Source organism: Amyelois transitella, chromosome 6 (assembly GCF_032362555.1).
Source record: "Amyelois transitella isolate CPQ chromosome 6, ilAmyTran1.1, whole genome shotgun sequence".
NCBI lineage: Eukaryota > Metazoa > Arthropoda > Insecta > Lepidoptera > Pyralidae > Amyelois > Amyelois transitella.
The window spans coordinates 4536464-4552405 of NC_083509.1; the positions used below are offsets into that span (position 1 = coordinate 4536464).

A 15942-nucleotide genomic window follows, 5' to 3' on the forward strand; every position below is an offset into this window, starting at 1 on the left:
TCGTTTTTTAGTTTATATTTACGCAACTGTTTTATGCCACCTTCTGTATAAGAACCTATGTACAAGGATTAGGGAACTTTATAATTCAAAACACTCTACCACATGAAAGAAACATGTCTATCTAATTCAATATAACATTTTGTCTAAAACATAACAATTTTATACATTTCCAATCAAACTCAATTTGACTACATGAGCAAAACAGCTAAGCTTCGTCTTTTTTCCCGAATGGGTTCATTTTGGCGAGCCACGATGTGGTGCTTCTGTAATGAATAACAAATTTAAACTAGAGAACTAATACAAAACAAACAGGACCAGAGGGACACAATGAAAAATTGTAGAACAAAAATGGGAGTGTAGAGCAAGCAAGTGAAATATATCAAGTGGAAACCCATATTCTGCCTACCCCAATGGGAAAAAGTTTTTTAAATACGGAATATATCCTCCAGTTGTTAATGTTGGTGAGTAAAAATTATAAGAAATTCTATATTGTTAAGGCATTGGGCTAGCAACTTGTCACTACTTGAGTTACAAGTCCACCAAGAAACCACACAGCTGAATGTGGTCTTTCAGTATTTTTAAGACTGTTTGCTCTCTCTACCCCACAAGGGATATAGACGTGACTATATGTATAAGACAAGATCATGGTTAGAGGAAACCTAACTCCTACTGTGGGTCGCAATCAGGGTTAAGACCATACTTTATGTTTTAAATAGACTTGGGGCTATAATATTTAGCTGGAAAGCTAAGAAATGGAATTGTGGTTCAGATAGTGACAAGTCATTGGAGCAGATAGTAAAAGCCAACCAAGGGAAAGGCCTCGATTGGCTTTTTACTATTTGTGTAAGAAGAAAAGCATAGGTTTTGTACTCACGTTATATCATCAGCAGACGTAGAGCTACCCTCGATACCTGCTGCTTTCAACTTTTCCACAAGGTTCTTCCTGTACACATTCTTTAGAGGAACTGGTTTGTTGGCAGCCTCCTTTTGCTTGGCCACTTTAGTAAGTGCTTCATACCAGGTTAACCCATACCACTCAATTTCTTCAGGCGTGTACTAAAAATTACAAAATTAAAATAAATCTGCTTAGCAGTGCTAGAAATTTTTTTCTATAATTTAAAAAAAATTATATGTAAGATGAATTTTTCTAGTTTCATTATTACAAGCACTAATAAAGTCTAAAATTCTTAATATTGCATTACTGCATAAATCTGTATTTATAGGAAAAATATTAGATTTTAAGATTGTCTTATCCTACAAAATGTATTCAAAAATAAGGTACATACTGATGTCAAATATGTTTTGTATTCTTCATAAATTTCTTTTTGTTTCTGAGCATCATGTGCATATCTTGGGCACCCATTCATAAGTTCAGTTAGTATTTGCTTCTTAAGCTTCAATGCCAACATTGACACTAAGTCGCAGGCTGGTGTCTTGAGCAAATAATGGTCAAATCCATAATGATCATTGATAAGGCTTATGGTCCGGTCAGTGACGGTAACCGACAGATGAGTGTTCAACACTTCAGACTTTACAACAGTTCTCTTTAGAACTGGCACCCAGTAGTGTGGTACTCTGCGTCGGCGAGTATCACGTTTCTGAAAACCTGAGATAAATATATAGTTTGTTAAATTTTGTCTTTGAAGTGTGGAAAGTTTGAAATTAATTTGAAAATAAAAGGTTAAGTGAATTAATAATAAAAAGGTATTAAATTGTTTTAAGAATATACATATAATGATGAAATTTATAATTGGTTTGTAAGTGTTAATTAACATATACTCATTAACAGCTAACCATAATTGATCTAATTTCCAAATCAAATATGTAAAAGAAAATATAAACATTTAACTAATTAATACAAAAACAGAACATAAATATACTTACCTTTGACTACAGCCTCACCACCCCATATTCCATCATGGACTTCAGCAGGGTATTTCAGTGGAATTGGTATGTTTTGAATCGGAAATGTCTCTCCAGTCAGCTCATCACGCTTCCACTTGCCTTCTTGAGGTACAAAGTGGACAGCAGCTGGTTTGAGTACTTTCCACTCGCGCCAAAACTTCTTATAGGCTTGAGGCAACTCTGATGCTATACCTATTTCAAATCTACCTTTTCTCTTAAAAGTTTTTGATAGATGACGCGCAGTAGCCTGAAAGAGTATTACGCATACATAGAGGTCGTCTCAAACAAAATGATCGAGTAGATTAAATTACAGTAAATATATTATTTTTTTTAGTTATGATAAGAACGATTAAATCCTCACCTGGAGTCGCGATGATGCCATTTATTATTCTATTTAAATTGCTGCAACCATAAAATATATAATAATACCAAATTAATTTTAGTGTCTACAAAATTTGACAAACCAGTAACCAGGTTATTTTTTTGATTTGATGTGTGTGACATTGATTGATATTGCTTAACTATATTTTTTAATAGAATTTTGAAGGCTCTTCATTTCACATCTTATAAATTCTATGTTTGTACCAATCACTTGGTCCCCGCGGAAACAAATTGCTAAGTAGGCAAGTTGCAAACAAATTTTGCCAGTCGGTCGCCTTTATAACCTTAGAGCGTTCATTTAATTATATTTAGCGTCGCGTAGAGGCTTTAAGTTTTTAATGCCTGTGCAATAACGTTTAAAAATATTAATGGATGATGTGGATAAAACAATGACAATGACAGCTAATATTTCAACATTGCAAATTGCAACAAATGCAAATGTTAAAGTGGTGGTCAGTGGATAAAAATAATGTTAATTGTACCTTCATATCTTCAATTCCTGGCAGTAATTTGATTTCTAATTAAAATTCGGTAAACCTGAAGTGTAAAAAGTGAATCATATTTTTTGCATACATGTTTGCCGAGTGTAACGAACAATGTCGGATAATAAAAAGGTCGATAGTCCTCAGGACGAGGACAAATCAGATAATATCGATAGCTCCATAGCAGTGTCCATCAGTGAAATAGCGAGTCCAAGTGGAAGTGTTAGAACAGCAAAGGTACAAAACTACTATCTACTACTAAGTGGAGGTCCAATACCTCAAGGTCGTCGATCGTTTTGTCCTTCAGTTACTTCTCAATCTTACTCACGAGTTCTATTAACTTCTTATTTTTTCATCATTTATCTAACTTTCTAGATTATTTCTTATTGTTTGAGTTTGATATTGTTTTGATTAGACATATCAATCTAAGTACCATATGGATATTTATTACAGACTTCACAGCGTATAACTACATCATCTGATAGACAATTAAAGTTTGAAAGGGCCCAAAAAGCCTTAGAAAATGCAGCTCTTGTTTCGAAACGCATCAAAGAACACCGAAAAGCAACTGCAGAGCTACTTGGTCGACCATTTGGTAAGTGGACTTGTTATAACTAGTTTCCTATCAATATTATGGGGTTTGACAGGGATGGCGAACTTGTCACTATACCTGTCGACTGATAAACAATTAGGACCACCATCTATCAAGAGTGATATGACTTGGAAGATAAATAAATATAAAATATATATATTGTATCAATCAAAATTATATTACTTCATGATATACTTACTTTATCATATATCAGTTGTAATAAATTTGAAATCAGTTCAAAAGAATAGATGTACAAAACAAAGAAAACTGAAACACCATCTGTCATCATTATCATCCTAGCCTTGTTCCCAGTGGCAGCCTCACCTCTAAGGTGGAGCCCAAAAATGTCAATGACCATACATACTAATGATTCCCTTTTTCCCGTTTGTAATCTTTAACTTATTCATCATCATCATCAGAATCATGATTATACATTAAATTGCCAGAAACTGCACATTCACAGTGTAATTATGTTTCAAAGGATGATGATGCTGTAAATAAGATATAGTGAAATTTTGTAGTAATTACTTATATTGTGCCATTTTTAAATCTTTCAGAAGATGATGATGCAGGGGATACTGCATCAGAAATGGCATCCACCGTGAGTGAGAGAACTGGTTATTCTGTAGCAACCGATACTTCTACAACTTTGTCTGTTAAAGAGGCCTTAAATAGTAAGTTTTTTTTTGTACAACATTTTCCCCTTAATTAACCTGTGACAGATGTCTTTTTGAATTACCTTTTAGGAGAAAATTACTTGCAATTCAAATGAATATAATAAAAATTGCCTAAGCAAAATAGACTTTTTACAATGAAATCCATTTGCCTTTATATTGATCTTTTTATCTTGACTAAACTGATTTATTTTAGTTATATAGGGCATGGGAACATCCAGAAAAGAAAGTATTTTAGCCTTGGATAATTATCCAATTATATATAGATAATTATGCAAGGCTAAAATACTTTCTTTTCTGATTCATAAAATATTTGTTAAAGTACTTAGAACAATAATTACAAATATTTGTTACAGTACCTGGTATTAGTGAAAGTTTAGCAAATACTTTGAAGCAAAAAGAACTACTAATGGAGAGAATTAAGCAATATAAGGAAATTAGTAAAAGACCAATAGCAATAAAATCTACTGCTAGTAGAAAAGAGTCCATAGCAGATATAAAGGCAGAAGTAAAAAAGGTAAACAAAATTCAATAAAATTCTCAGAAATAAATTTTGACAGTACATAAACACTTATTCTCTATTTTTCAGACTTCTGATAATACAGATTTAATTCAAATTATAAATACAGTAAAAGAGAAAGAAAACATGTTAAACATATTGCAAGTGAAGATGAAAGTAATGGAAACAACAATATTAGATTTGCAGGAAAAAATTAATGAGAAGGACCAAATTATTGAAGCAAAGAATATGGCAACAAGTTTGATGTCAGATAGTTTGAGTAAAAAAGGTAAGACTTCATATTTGTTCTTACAAAATTAAATTTAAATTAAAAATTACCTACATATACAATACAATACAAATTATCTTTATCACCCATTATAAAATACATATGTATTAGAAACATCATGAACATGTTGAGCAAATATAATATAATATTAATATTATGGATTAATGCACCATATTGGTTTAACAATATTTTTAAAGAGGAAATAATTATTTGTAATTTAAATAATATATATTTTTTTCAGACAAAGACTCTATGGCATTACTTGAAGATACAAGGCAACAAATGACTAAAATGCAAGAAAATTTCATATCTATGGAGTCTGAATGGAAAGAAGAGAAGCAGAAATTATTGAAGGAAATTGAATTAAAAGACGAAAAGCTTAAACACCTGGAGGAAGCAAACACTATTCTAGAAAACTCACGGTTTGAAATAAGTGTGGCTCATTCAAAATTAGCTGAAAAATTGGAACTTAAAAATAAAGAGATTGAAAATCTTATGGCTACTATAGAAAACTTGTCAAAAGTACAAACAGAAAAATCTTCATTGAAAGAAATAGACGATATTGAAGAAGAAAAAGGATCAAAAGAAATAACAAGTATGGTGGAACTCTCCAAGAAAATTGAGCTATTGGAAGATCTTAACTGTCAGATAAGAAAGACTAACAAAGAACTTGAGAATAAGTTGGCTACAATAAGTGAACAAAAATCACCAGCAACTAGTTCTTCTATGAAAAAGGGAAGCCCTCTGCTAAGCCGAAAAGGAAAAAATGTAGCTGCCAAAATGAAATCCCCTTGGAGTAACTTGTCTTCCGAATCAATACCTCAAGAAACTGATAAAAAAACATTTAAAAATGAAGTAACCAAATTTGAAATGTTAGTAAAGTCACTCAACAAAGAAATTTTAGACAAAGAGTATATAATATCCCAAAAAGATTTATTGGTTAACGAGTTAAAATCTTCAAATTTGGAAAAAGAAGCTATTATTGAGAAACTTCAAAATGTACAAAAGGAGCCTAAAAATGATACTGTGGATTTTGGTACTATAACTGAAAACATTGAAAAATTGGAATCAAAGTTTGTTCAAGGGGAATCAGAACTTGATGTAACTAAAGCTAGTCAGTCACAGGATGTCACTGATCTTGAAGACAAACTGAGATGCGCTCAGCAACAAATTGATACGCTTAATGCAGACATTGACACTGCAAACAAAAATATGATAAAAGTTAAATCCAATAATAAGTTGAAAATTAAACAAATGCAAAAGACAATTGATAATTTCAGTAAGGTATCAGATGCTAATGCTGAGATTGTGAGACTTAGTGAAGAATTACATCAATTGTCTCAAAAAATTGCTGAATTGGAAGAGGAAAAGGGTAATTTACAACTACATCTTGTAGATTATGATAGTGGCAGATGTGAGTATAAAATAAATTATCGTCAAATGAGTGTAAATTTAGTTAATTTACACATAATTTCACATAATCTTTTTTACAGTGACTGACAGTGAGCTTTACAAAAAAATGGTTGAGATGGAAGGTTTGGCAGAAACAAGACTGAAAGCAATCAGTACGTTAGAAACACAAAAATTTGAACTTGTACAAGGTATGTCTTAACTGTAATATGTCATAATATCTAATTCTTAATAATCTGGCCAAGTACATGTTCGGACCATGCGCATTTTAGGATTTCGTAGTTGTCCATCACAGTAAAATTGCTTTATATTTTGAGCCCCAACACACTAGTATTTGTTTTAGATTTTTACCTTTTGAAAAGGTTGCCTATGGAACCCTCACTTGTTTCTAAGACAACCTTCAAGATTTCATTCTTCATAAGGATAAAACGAATCATTTGTCAAAGCATCATTGACAAATGTCTGTGAAAAAATCTGTGGCGCAGCGGTAGAACGCTTGTCTGTGACAACGGAGGGCCGGGTTCGAATCCCGGCCAGGGCATGATGAGAAAAGAACTTTTTCTGATTGGCCTGGGTCTTGGATGTTTATCTATCTAAGTATTTATTATAAAATATCGTTGTATCTCGTAACACAAGTCTCCAACTTACTTCGAGGCTAACTCAATCTGTGTAATTTGTCCCGTAAATATTTATATTTATTTATTTAAGACTTTAAAAAAGCAAATGTCATTTTGGAGAATAATAGCCATCATCAGCTGCGACGTGGCTTCGGCATATGACATTCCTCTTATAGAAATTGTATTTTTGGGAAACATCCCCAACCATTTTCTTTGTTTTGTGTCTTTTAACTAAATAGTGAATATTCACTCACTTATCGGTAACTTTTTACTTCAGAGCTCCACATGCTGCAGCAAAAATATGTTGAAATGGAAGATAAATTAGCAGATATGTCACAATTTCAAAATGAGCAAGTTTGTTCTGAAATGAAGTCTGTACAACTAGAAGAACAAATTGACCACCTTATGGCATCCAAGAAAGAGTTGGAACTAATTGTAGAACAGCTTAAATTAGACAAAGATCAGTTGAACGAAATGATAAAACATTTACAAGAGGAAAAAGAAGAGATTCTTCATAAGTTGGAAAGTTATATTCAAGAAAATATTGACCTTACTGATAAACTTGAGAAATTGAGTGCAGAAAAAGTAAGTTCAGCAGAATCTATTGAAATCGTTGAATCGTTAACGACTCAGGAAAAACTAGAACTTGAGGAATATAATAAGGGCAAAGTTAACACAACCCTGGATGATGAATTTAAGCAACCCGGTGAAGGAAACAATGGTCAAAAAACAATCCAAAGTTTAATAGAGCAAAGTGATGATTTGAACGAGAAAATTGAATTGTTTACGCATGAGCGACAAGAAGTAATGGAAAAAATGGCAAGAATCCAGATAGAAAATGAACAGTTGATTGGTAAAATAGAGCAATTAACTAGTCATTGTAATTCGTTACAAGCAAATATTGAGCTATTAAATAATGAAAAATCTGAACTGCTTACCTTAAACAGTGCTCTTAACCAACAAATTGATGAATTGAAACATGAAAGAATTGATATTATAAAAGAAGCCATTGATATTCCTAAACCTAGTATCATGGAAGAATCAATTGATATGAGTACAGAACAACATCAAGATGAAAAATCATCTGGTGATAAAGGAACCAAAGGTAAATCGGTAAAACAACTAACCAAAGAAATTCTTAAATTAAAGAATACCATAAAGGAAAGAGAAGCTGAAATTGCCGATTGCCATATGAAAATATTGTCTTTGGAGGAAAATCAAGAAAAACAACATGAACTTATGCAAGAAAAATCATCTATGGAGGTAAAAATTAATGTCTTAATGGAAGAAAATCAGCAATTAAAAGCAAAATTAAATGCTTCAATTAAGAACCAAGATACTGATAAGAATTTGCATGAAGACCTTCAAATCGAATTGCAAAAAGTTCATCACGAATATGCGACTGCACTCAATGTGAGGGATGCAAGAGTGAATGAATTAGAAAATTTGTTAATCGATTATGAGAAACAAGTATTTAACTATAATAATACTCTACAGCAAAAAGACAAGGAAATGACAGAATATATCAATCAAATCACGAAACTTAATGACGTTTCTCAGAAACTGAAGTCTACTATCGAGTTATTAGAAGAAGAGAAACAAAAAGATCCCAATGCTGAACTTGTAAAATCATTAAATAAACAAATTGGTGCTTACCAAAAAAAATTAGGGGAGTATGAAGAAAACATGAGAACTTTAGAAGAAGAAAAACTCCAACTTCTTTCAATGAAAAATGCATTGGAAATCAAGAATGGAAACTTAGACATAGAACTGAAAAAAATACAAGACACTTTACTTGAAAAACAAGGTCAAATTAAAGAATTACACCTTCAACAGAAGAAATATACAGAAGAAGTTTCAAGTGTTATGCTCGAAGCGAAAGAGCGCGATGAAGAAATCCATGAAATAAAGTTACAGTTAAGGAAAGAATCAATTGAAAATGAGAAATTGCGTACAAGTTTATCACAGAGAGATAAAGATATAGAAGATTTGATTTTGAAAAATGACGCTGAACTAAAAAGAATAAAAGAGGAACAGCAATTATTTATGTCTGAAAGAGATAAATATAAAGAACAATGTGAAGTTGTTGACTCTAAAAATAAAGAACTTATGGAAAAGTTGAAGAAATTTGCTCTTACTATAAAAAAAAAATCTACAATGTATACTGAATTAGAAAATCAGTTCAACGAAACTCAGAGACAATTAGACATGAAAAATGATCAAATAGAGCAGTTTTTAATCCAAGTATCGGCACTGCCATCTTTACAAGAAAAGGTTAAACTGGCCGACGAAGAAATAAGTAGACTTCTGGCACAGAAAAAAATACTGGAAAATGAAAAATACCAAGGTGTCATGGAATTAGAAACGGAACTTAGAGTTCTTCAAGATAATTTTTCCAAAACAACTGAAGAATTACACTTTACTCAAGAGGAAAATTCTAACCTTAAAACACATGTTAATGCTTTACAAAATAAATTAGTTGAACAGGAAATTGAGGAAAAGAATAACCTTAATTTATTAACAAAGATTTCATCTCTTGAGTCTGATTTAAATAATAAGCAGCAAGAAATCAATGAGTTATTAAGTAGAATTGAAATCCAGGATCAACAATTATTTGCTCATACCGCCAAGATTCAGGAACGAGATTTATTTATTGAAACTTTAGAGTCTGAAATAGCAAAACACAAAAATCGCATTTGTCGTTTAGAGGAAGGTATTTCAGCTATGGAAGACAGACGACACTCTCTTGAACGGAAAGCGGACCAGTTAGGGAGCCAACTACGTGAAAAGCAGAAAGCTTACAGCGAGTATTCAAACCAGGAAGACCAATTAATTAGCCGTCTTGCCATTCTTATTGATCACGATAGGGTTGTCGAAAAGCAGCTACATGAAATTGAAAGTGACAATAAAGAATTGCATCTTAAGATTCAATTTTTAACTGAAGAAAATCAAAGACTTAAAAAAGCACTTTCTGATATACAAGAACATTGTAATACAATGGTGGAGAAGGCGAGCAAAACTGACGAGTTCGAAGCGGAAATAATTAAATATCAAACACAAATTCATACCCTCGAATCCAATTTGAAAAATCTGACTCATGAACATCAGACATTGTTGGTGCAACGAAAACAGGATATAGACGAATTAGAAACTGAATTTAACATGCAAATAGAAAACGCTTTTAAAGAGAAGAAGGCGCTTAGTGAAAAATACGAAAAAATTAATGAACATGTCATGGGCCTGGAACATAAACTTCAAGACTATAGAAATAAAATAGAAAACCTCAACATAAATTTGGAAGAATTGACAAAAATAAATCATGACCTTATCGAAAAATCTGGCAATTCAAATGACGTTGTTCCACCAGATTATACAGAGCAGTATATCACAGAAATAAACAACTTAAATGGCTTACTTAACAGAAAAGATGACGAAGTATACGAACTCAAGAACAAAATATTAACACTGCAAAGTAGCAATGTATCTAACACATGTCTATTGGAGAGTAAGATATCTGATCTTAATAATGAAATAGAAAAAATGCGTTGTGAGCTTAACAACATAAAGCAATATAACGATCAGTTGCATAAACAGATGTTGCAGAAGGATGATATCATTAAAGAATTGAAGGACAAGAAAAGTGTGACATTCGAAATGAATATTCCTAAAACAGAAGGTATGGTAATTTCTTCTACCATTGAAGCTTTGAGTGAGGAAGAACCTAAGGAATGTGACATTTCTTCTCTTGAATCCCAAATAGTCACAGATATAAACCCAGAAAACAAAAGCAAAAATAGTGCCATGAAAATTTCAGAATATTTCCAATCAGAATCATCATCTCAGCCAGATATTCTCAATGAATTTATAGAACCAATTATTGTGCCAAAAAAAAGTTATCTTTGCTACAAAGGTGAAGATGAATCTGTTGAGGAACTTGCTGATCCTTTTAACTCAGACGAAGGGTGGGGCCTTGGAGAAAGTGAAAACTCTGAAGTGGTTATACCAGGGGTGTCACATCTTAAAGATCAAATTCTTCAGTTAAAGAAAGAAAATGAGACTCTCCAAAGTGATCTCGAAGCTAATAATGTCAAACTTTTAAAGGTATTGAAAAAACTAAAAGAATTAAAAGCTATCAATGACAGGTTGTCTAAAGAATTAAATCTATCCAAGCAAATGTCTCAGTCCTCATTCTTGGATTCAGCTATTGAAGATGAGTTACGTCTAAATATTCAAGAATTAGAAAAAAGTATAGATGAGCTTAAGGCAGATCTAGCCAAGGAGAAAAAAGAAAAAGAATCTTTAAGAAAGCAAAACGAAGTATTTAATAATGCAAATGATAGGTTTTTGGAAATGAAAGAAAAAATGGACAATGAAGTAGAGTTGTGGAAATTTAAATTTAAAGAAGTAAATGATAAATTATCTTCCATGCAGTGGGATTCAAAAGGTACCCCAGAACACAAACCATCAACTTTAAGTTCGTATCCAGCCGAAAGTAGTGAAGTCAAGGAAGAAATTGAAAAACTAGAGAAAGAAAATGATGAATTGCAACAATTGGTTGATCAGTTAATGTCAGAAAACAGAGAACTTCGAAATAAGCAGGATGAAATAAAAAACGAATTAAATCAATTACATCGAAAATCGGAATGTGAAAATTGCGAAAATTTGAACAGGCTAATAGCGAAGTTGCAGACTGACAACAGCGAACTATTAAATACTAATGAACTTCTAAAGAAAAACCTCAATGATTTAGATAAACATTGCAAAGAGATCGCATTGAATTATGACAGTCTTCAATCCAGTAAGAATGAAATGCAGGCTGCCTTTGAAAGTGATTTAACTCAAAATGCTGCTAAGATTTTGCAATTGCAGAAAGATTTGGATTTAGTAACTTATTCAGAACACGAGGCAAAAATTAAAGTTACTCAACTATCATCTGATTTAGAGTCCCTTAAAATGCGATTGAATGAAAATCACAATAAAATTGATTTACAGGGCTCTGATTCACTATTGTTGATAGAAAAGTATAATGCAATACAAGAACAGATTATTCAAATTCAAGAAGAAAAACAGCACCTTGAAGTAATAAATAAGGAACTTTTGGAAAAATATACTTCTTGCGAAGAGCAGATTAACAATTACAAAGAACTGTGCAAAAACTATGATATTAAGATTACAGAATTAAATACAAAATTATCTCAAAACGTTGTTCGTCCAGATAATGCTCTGCCAGAGGAAATACTTGAATTAAATAGTAAAATAAAGCAATTGAATACTGAAAATGACGAATTACTGTCAACCGTTACGGAATTGCGATCTTCAATTGCTAGTGCAGTCGACCAGCGTGGTTTTGAAATTTCTGAATTATGGAAACAACATTTAGCACAGAGAGAGGCTGATTTTCAGAAAACTGAACAAGAGCTTCGTGCTGAATTAAATGCTGCTGAAACTAAATATGAACAGTTGCTTGATAGTGTACAGTCGTCAAGTCAAGAAGAAACAAATAAATTGATTATGGTAGAACAAATCAATGCATTGCAGACAAAATTACAAGATAAAGAAGAACATTTACATAATTTGCAAGACAAATATGCTGAAGTTATGAACCAGTTAGATATGCAACGTTCAGAACTGGAAGATGAAAAAATTATGCAAGATAATAAATTGCTTACGCAACAAGATGACTATGAAAAGCTTGTACAAGATTTAAGGGTCAATCATCAACAGTCTATAAAGGAATATGAAGATAGTTTTGAACTTATACAGGCTGAACTTACTGCAGCCAAAACTCAAAATGATACATTGAATCAGCAACTAGAAGATAATATCGCAAAATTAATGGAATCTGAAAGGAAAATTACAGAATTGTCAAATGAAATTAAACTAAAAGATAGTGAAATATACCAAAAAACTTTAGAGTACACACATAATTTATCCCAAAGAAATGAAGAGTTTGAGAATGTTAGAAAACAACTAATAGAATACGAAAAGAAAGTTGAAGATATCACATATGAAAAAGAATCGGAATTAGCAATCTTGCGATTGAAGTTACATGAAAATACAAATCACTATGAAAGTAAACAGAAAGAGCTAGAAGCCGACAAGGAAAGTTTGACAGAAGCCTTAAACGAAAAAATAGTAGAGTGTACTAATTTAAACAAACATATTGTAGAATTGAAGCAATTGTTAGAAGAACAATCAAGTAGCACTGCAGAAATGCAATTAGCATTAGAAAGCCAGGAAGTAGAGATAGTAACGTTAAATGATGAATTATCTAAATTACAAAATATAATAAGATTGTCGGCGGGCAAAATCGAGAAACATGTAACATTTGCATCAGACACGAAACCGGGTACCGATAGCAAAACAGCTGAGGAAGATTTGGATAAAGAATTACTTGATGCTGTTCCTAGAGCAGAACTGGACCTCGCCTTGTATATGTTGCACCAACGTGATGTGCGCTGTGAGGAACTTACTATGGAACTTACGCAATTGCTAGAAGAAAGGGACACTTTACAGTTGCGTTTATCTGATAGCCTTCGTTCAAATGAGGAACTCAAATCCAGGTGCAAAGCAGCAGGTGTAGACGACTCTCTGGATTCTAGCCAAGAAACAGTCTCGGAGTTACCCAGCTTCTCATTGGAAAGAGAGCAGCAGTTTGTGGACATACACCGCGGACAGTCCTCGCGCAGTAGCAGTATAAGTGATGTGGACGGAGACAAACCTAAACTACAAGCAAAGTAAGTTTAAGAATTACTAACAACAATAAAAAAAAGTATAAATTATGGAATGAAATTTCCTTTATTGCACATAAGAAAAACATTACTAACAAGTGTATTTAGTTGATTTGCAAAATGCAATTTTTTCCAGGCAAAAATTCTTGAATACCAACCCTGCAGGGACCTTTCTCATCATAATAACTATCGCTTTTTATTATGACTTTAAACAGGACAACGATAATTTTATGAATAATGTGTTGCATTAAATGTGTGGGAAAATTTTTTTTTATAATAAGCTATTATTTATAAAGCCATACAGCTGAACGTGGCCTTTCAGTCTTTTCAAGATATATGGCTCTGCCTACCCCGCAAGGGATATAGACGTGATAATAGGTATACATGTATGTAAGCTTTTATTTGAATTGGCTAAAATGAGAATAATATGTTTTGACATAGTCGTCTCAAATGGCATTAAAATCATGAAACTTATTTACCAGGCTATCAGAATTGCGTAGTGTGAAGCACAGTCGCGACGTGAGACTGCGGCAGGACAGTGAGCAGCGGCAGCTCGGGCTGAGGCTGATGCAACGAGACGTGGAGCATCTCCCGCCCGAGGCACGGGAACAACTGGCACAGGCGCACCACACACTCTGTAAGGAAAATTGTAACTTATATTTTGTATTGGTGAAAATCAGGCTATAAGAATTGCTATTTGTTGTGTATTCTATATGTGGCGTAGGGGCGCTATTGCTGCTATTGGTTTAAATTGTTAAAAAAATATTTAATTTTGCTTATTTAATACGAGTCTTATGTTCTTTATTATAATTTTTTTTATTTAGTTATTAACTTCAACAATTGATTTCTTTTCTGTTTTTAGCTCGAGATTCCCAGAGCACTTCCACAGTGCTGCTGAATTGGCTTCGAGGAAAGAGTACACCTAAAGTCGTCCATATGTGAGTGTAGGAGCTCCGCATTTTGAAACAAAGTTTCAGGGTGTCAATTTTGCAAAAACTACTGATCTAAACAAACTATCACATAAGATTCCGTTAGATAATTGATTTTGCATTGTTCGATTTTTTCCATGAAAGCTCCTCTACTACCTACCTAAATCTACAACTCTAAAATCACAGTTTGTTAAATGGTATACTTTTGCTACTAAGTAATTTTGATTGAAATATAATTAAAATGAAATACCAATAGTGTGACATTAAAGTACTTTTTCTGTTTGGTCCGGGTCTTTGATATTTATGTTTTTACTATAAAATATAATAACGTTAAGTAAGTATCTCATAACACATAATAAGACTCGAACTAACATTGGGGCTAGCTAAATGTGTGTTATTTATCGGGTATAATATTAAAGTATAAGTAGTTGTAGAATTGACGCCCAGCAAACTGTGTGTTCCGGGTATGCCTTAATAATGTTATTCTTATTGGTTGGTATTATAACTATCCAATTATAATTAATAAATAGGGAATTGCATTTAAAGTTCCACTATCCACCACCAACGACACAATTTTGAAATGTTTAGGGAACATCTCATGAATTGTGGACCGCCTTCATTTGTCCACATTAGATATTTAGCGATAGGCTGTCATTGTCATGCTATGTACCTATTTTCATTAATATTTTTTATTTTCTTTAAATTAAGTAGGTATCACAATAGGCATTCCTTTGCAGTTATAATCACTTCTAAATTTTGAGGATAAAAATAAGTAACTTTATTATGAATTCGGCTTTAAACTTTCTATTGAAATTTCTGCGGCATTTCATATCTTAATTCAGCTGTCGAACTAAATGTCTGCGACAAAAACGAACGGACGACTTTTTCTGAACCTATGCATTCCTGTAAAATGTATAATTTAGTTCAATGACTAGAATATACATCCTTTTGTCTATTATATCCTTTTCTGCAAATTTTGTTTTATTTAAAAACTATCTTATGAATTTAATCAAGGTTAAAAATTATTTGTTTTATCAATTTAGCTATAAGTGTATTTAATTGTAATTTTGTTTTGAAAGTAAATAAACCACTTGCGGTTCTAAAATATGTTAATAACAGAAACCGAGGCGTCTTCTGGTTCATTACCAAGTGTATGTAAATGTTATTGATTATTATTTTTTATTCATAATTGTTTATTGTATATATATTATTGGGTCCATACTGGATAAGGGTCCCTGTATATGACACTGTAAATTTGTTTTTCATTAAACAACGTTTCCATATATATTTTTGTTTTATTATTGGTGAATCTTCATCGTCCTAATGTTTGGACCGGTCGCGCCCTCCTTGACATGAACTCACCCTTTATGTATTTTATTTTCCCACTCGTGCATCATGGTCCAGGCTAGACCGGACACAAGCTAGACATACAT

General features: G+C 32.4%; 2 protein-coding genes across 2 annotated transcripts; one reads left to right on the forward strand and one right to left on the reverse strand.

Moving 5' to 3' along the window:
- Nucleotides 1–2403, reverse strand: LOC106131318 (large ribosomal subunit protein bL28m). Its single transcript, XM_013330385.2, has 5 exons — nucleotides 2267–2403; nucleotides 1885–2152; nucleotides 1287–1606; nucleotides 875–1056; nucleotides 1–263 (listed from the first exon to the last, which is right to left on the reverse strand). The coding sequence occupies exons 1-5, from the start codon at nucleotides 2285–2287 to the stop codon at nucleotides 206–208; spliced, it is 849 nt and encodes a 282-aa protein (XP_013185839.1). The 5' UTR covers nucleotides 2288–2403; the 3' UTR covers nucleotides 1–205.
- A 278-nt stretch (nucleotides 2404–2681) lies between these two features.
- Nucleotides 2682–15794, forward strand: LOC106131257 (golgin subfamily B member 1). The gene is made up of 10 exons (XM_013330280.2): nucleotides 2682–3005; nucleotides 3222–3363; nucleotides 3918–4034; nucleotides 4391–4551; nucleotides 4624–4822; nucleotides 5064–6236; nucleotides 6316–6423; nucleotides 7127–13586; nucleotides 14063–14217; nucleotides 14443–15794. The coding sequence occupies exons 1-10, from the start codon at nucleotides 2883–2885 to the stop codon at nucleotides 14520–14522; spliced, it is 8718 nt and encodes a 2905-aa protein (XP_013185734.2). The 5' UTR covers nucleotides 2682–2882; the 3' UTR covers nucleotides 14523–15794.
- Nucleotides 15795–15942: the final 148 nt, after the last annotated feature.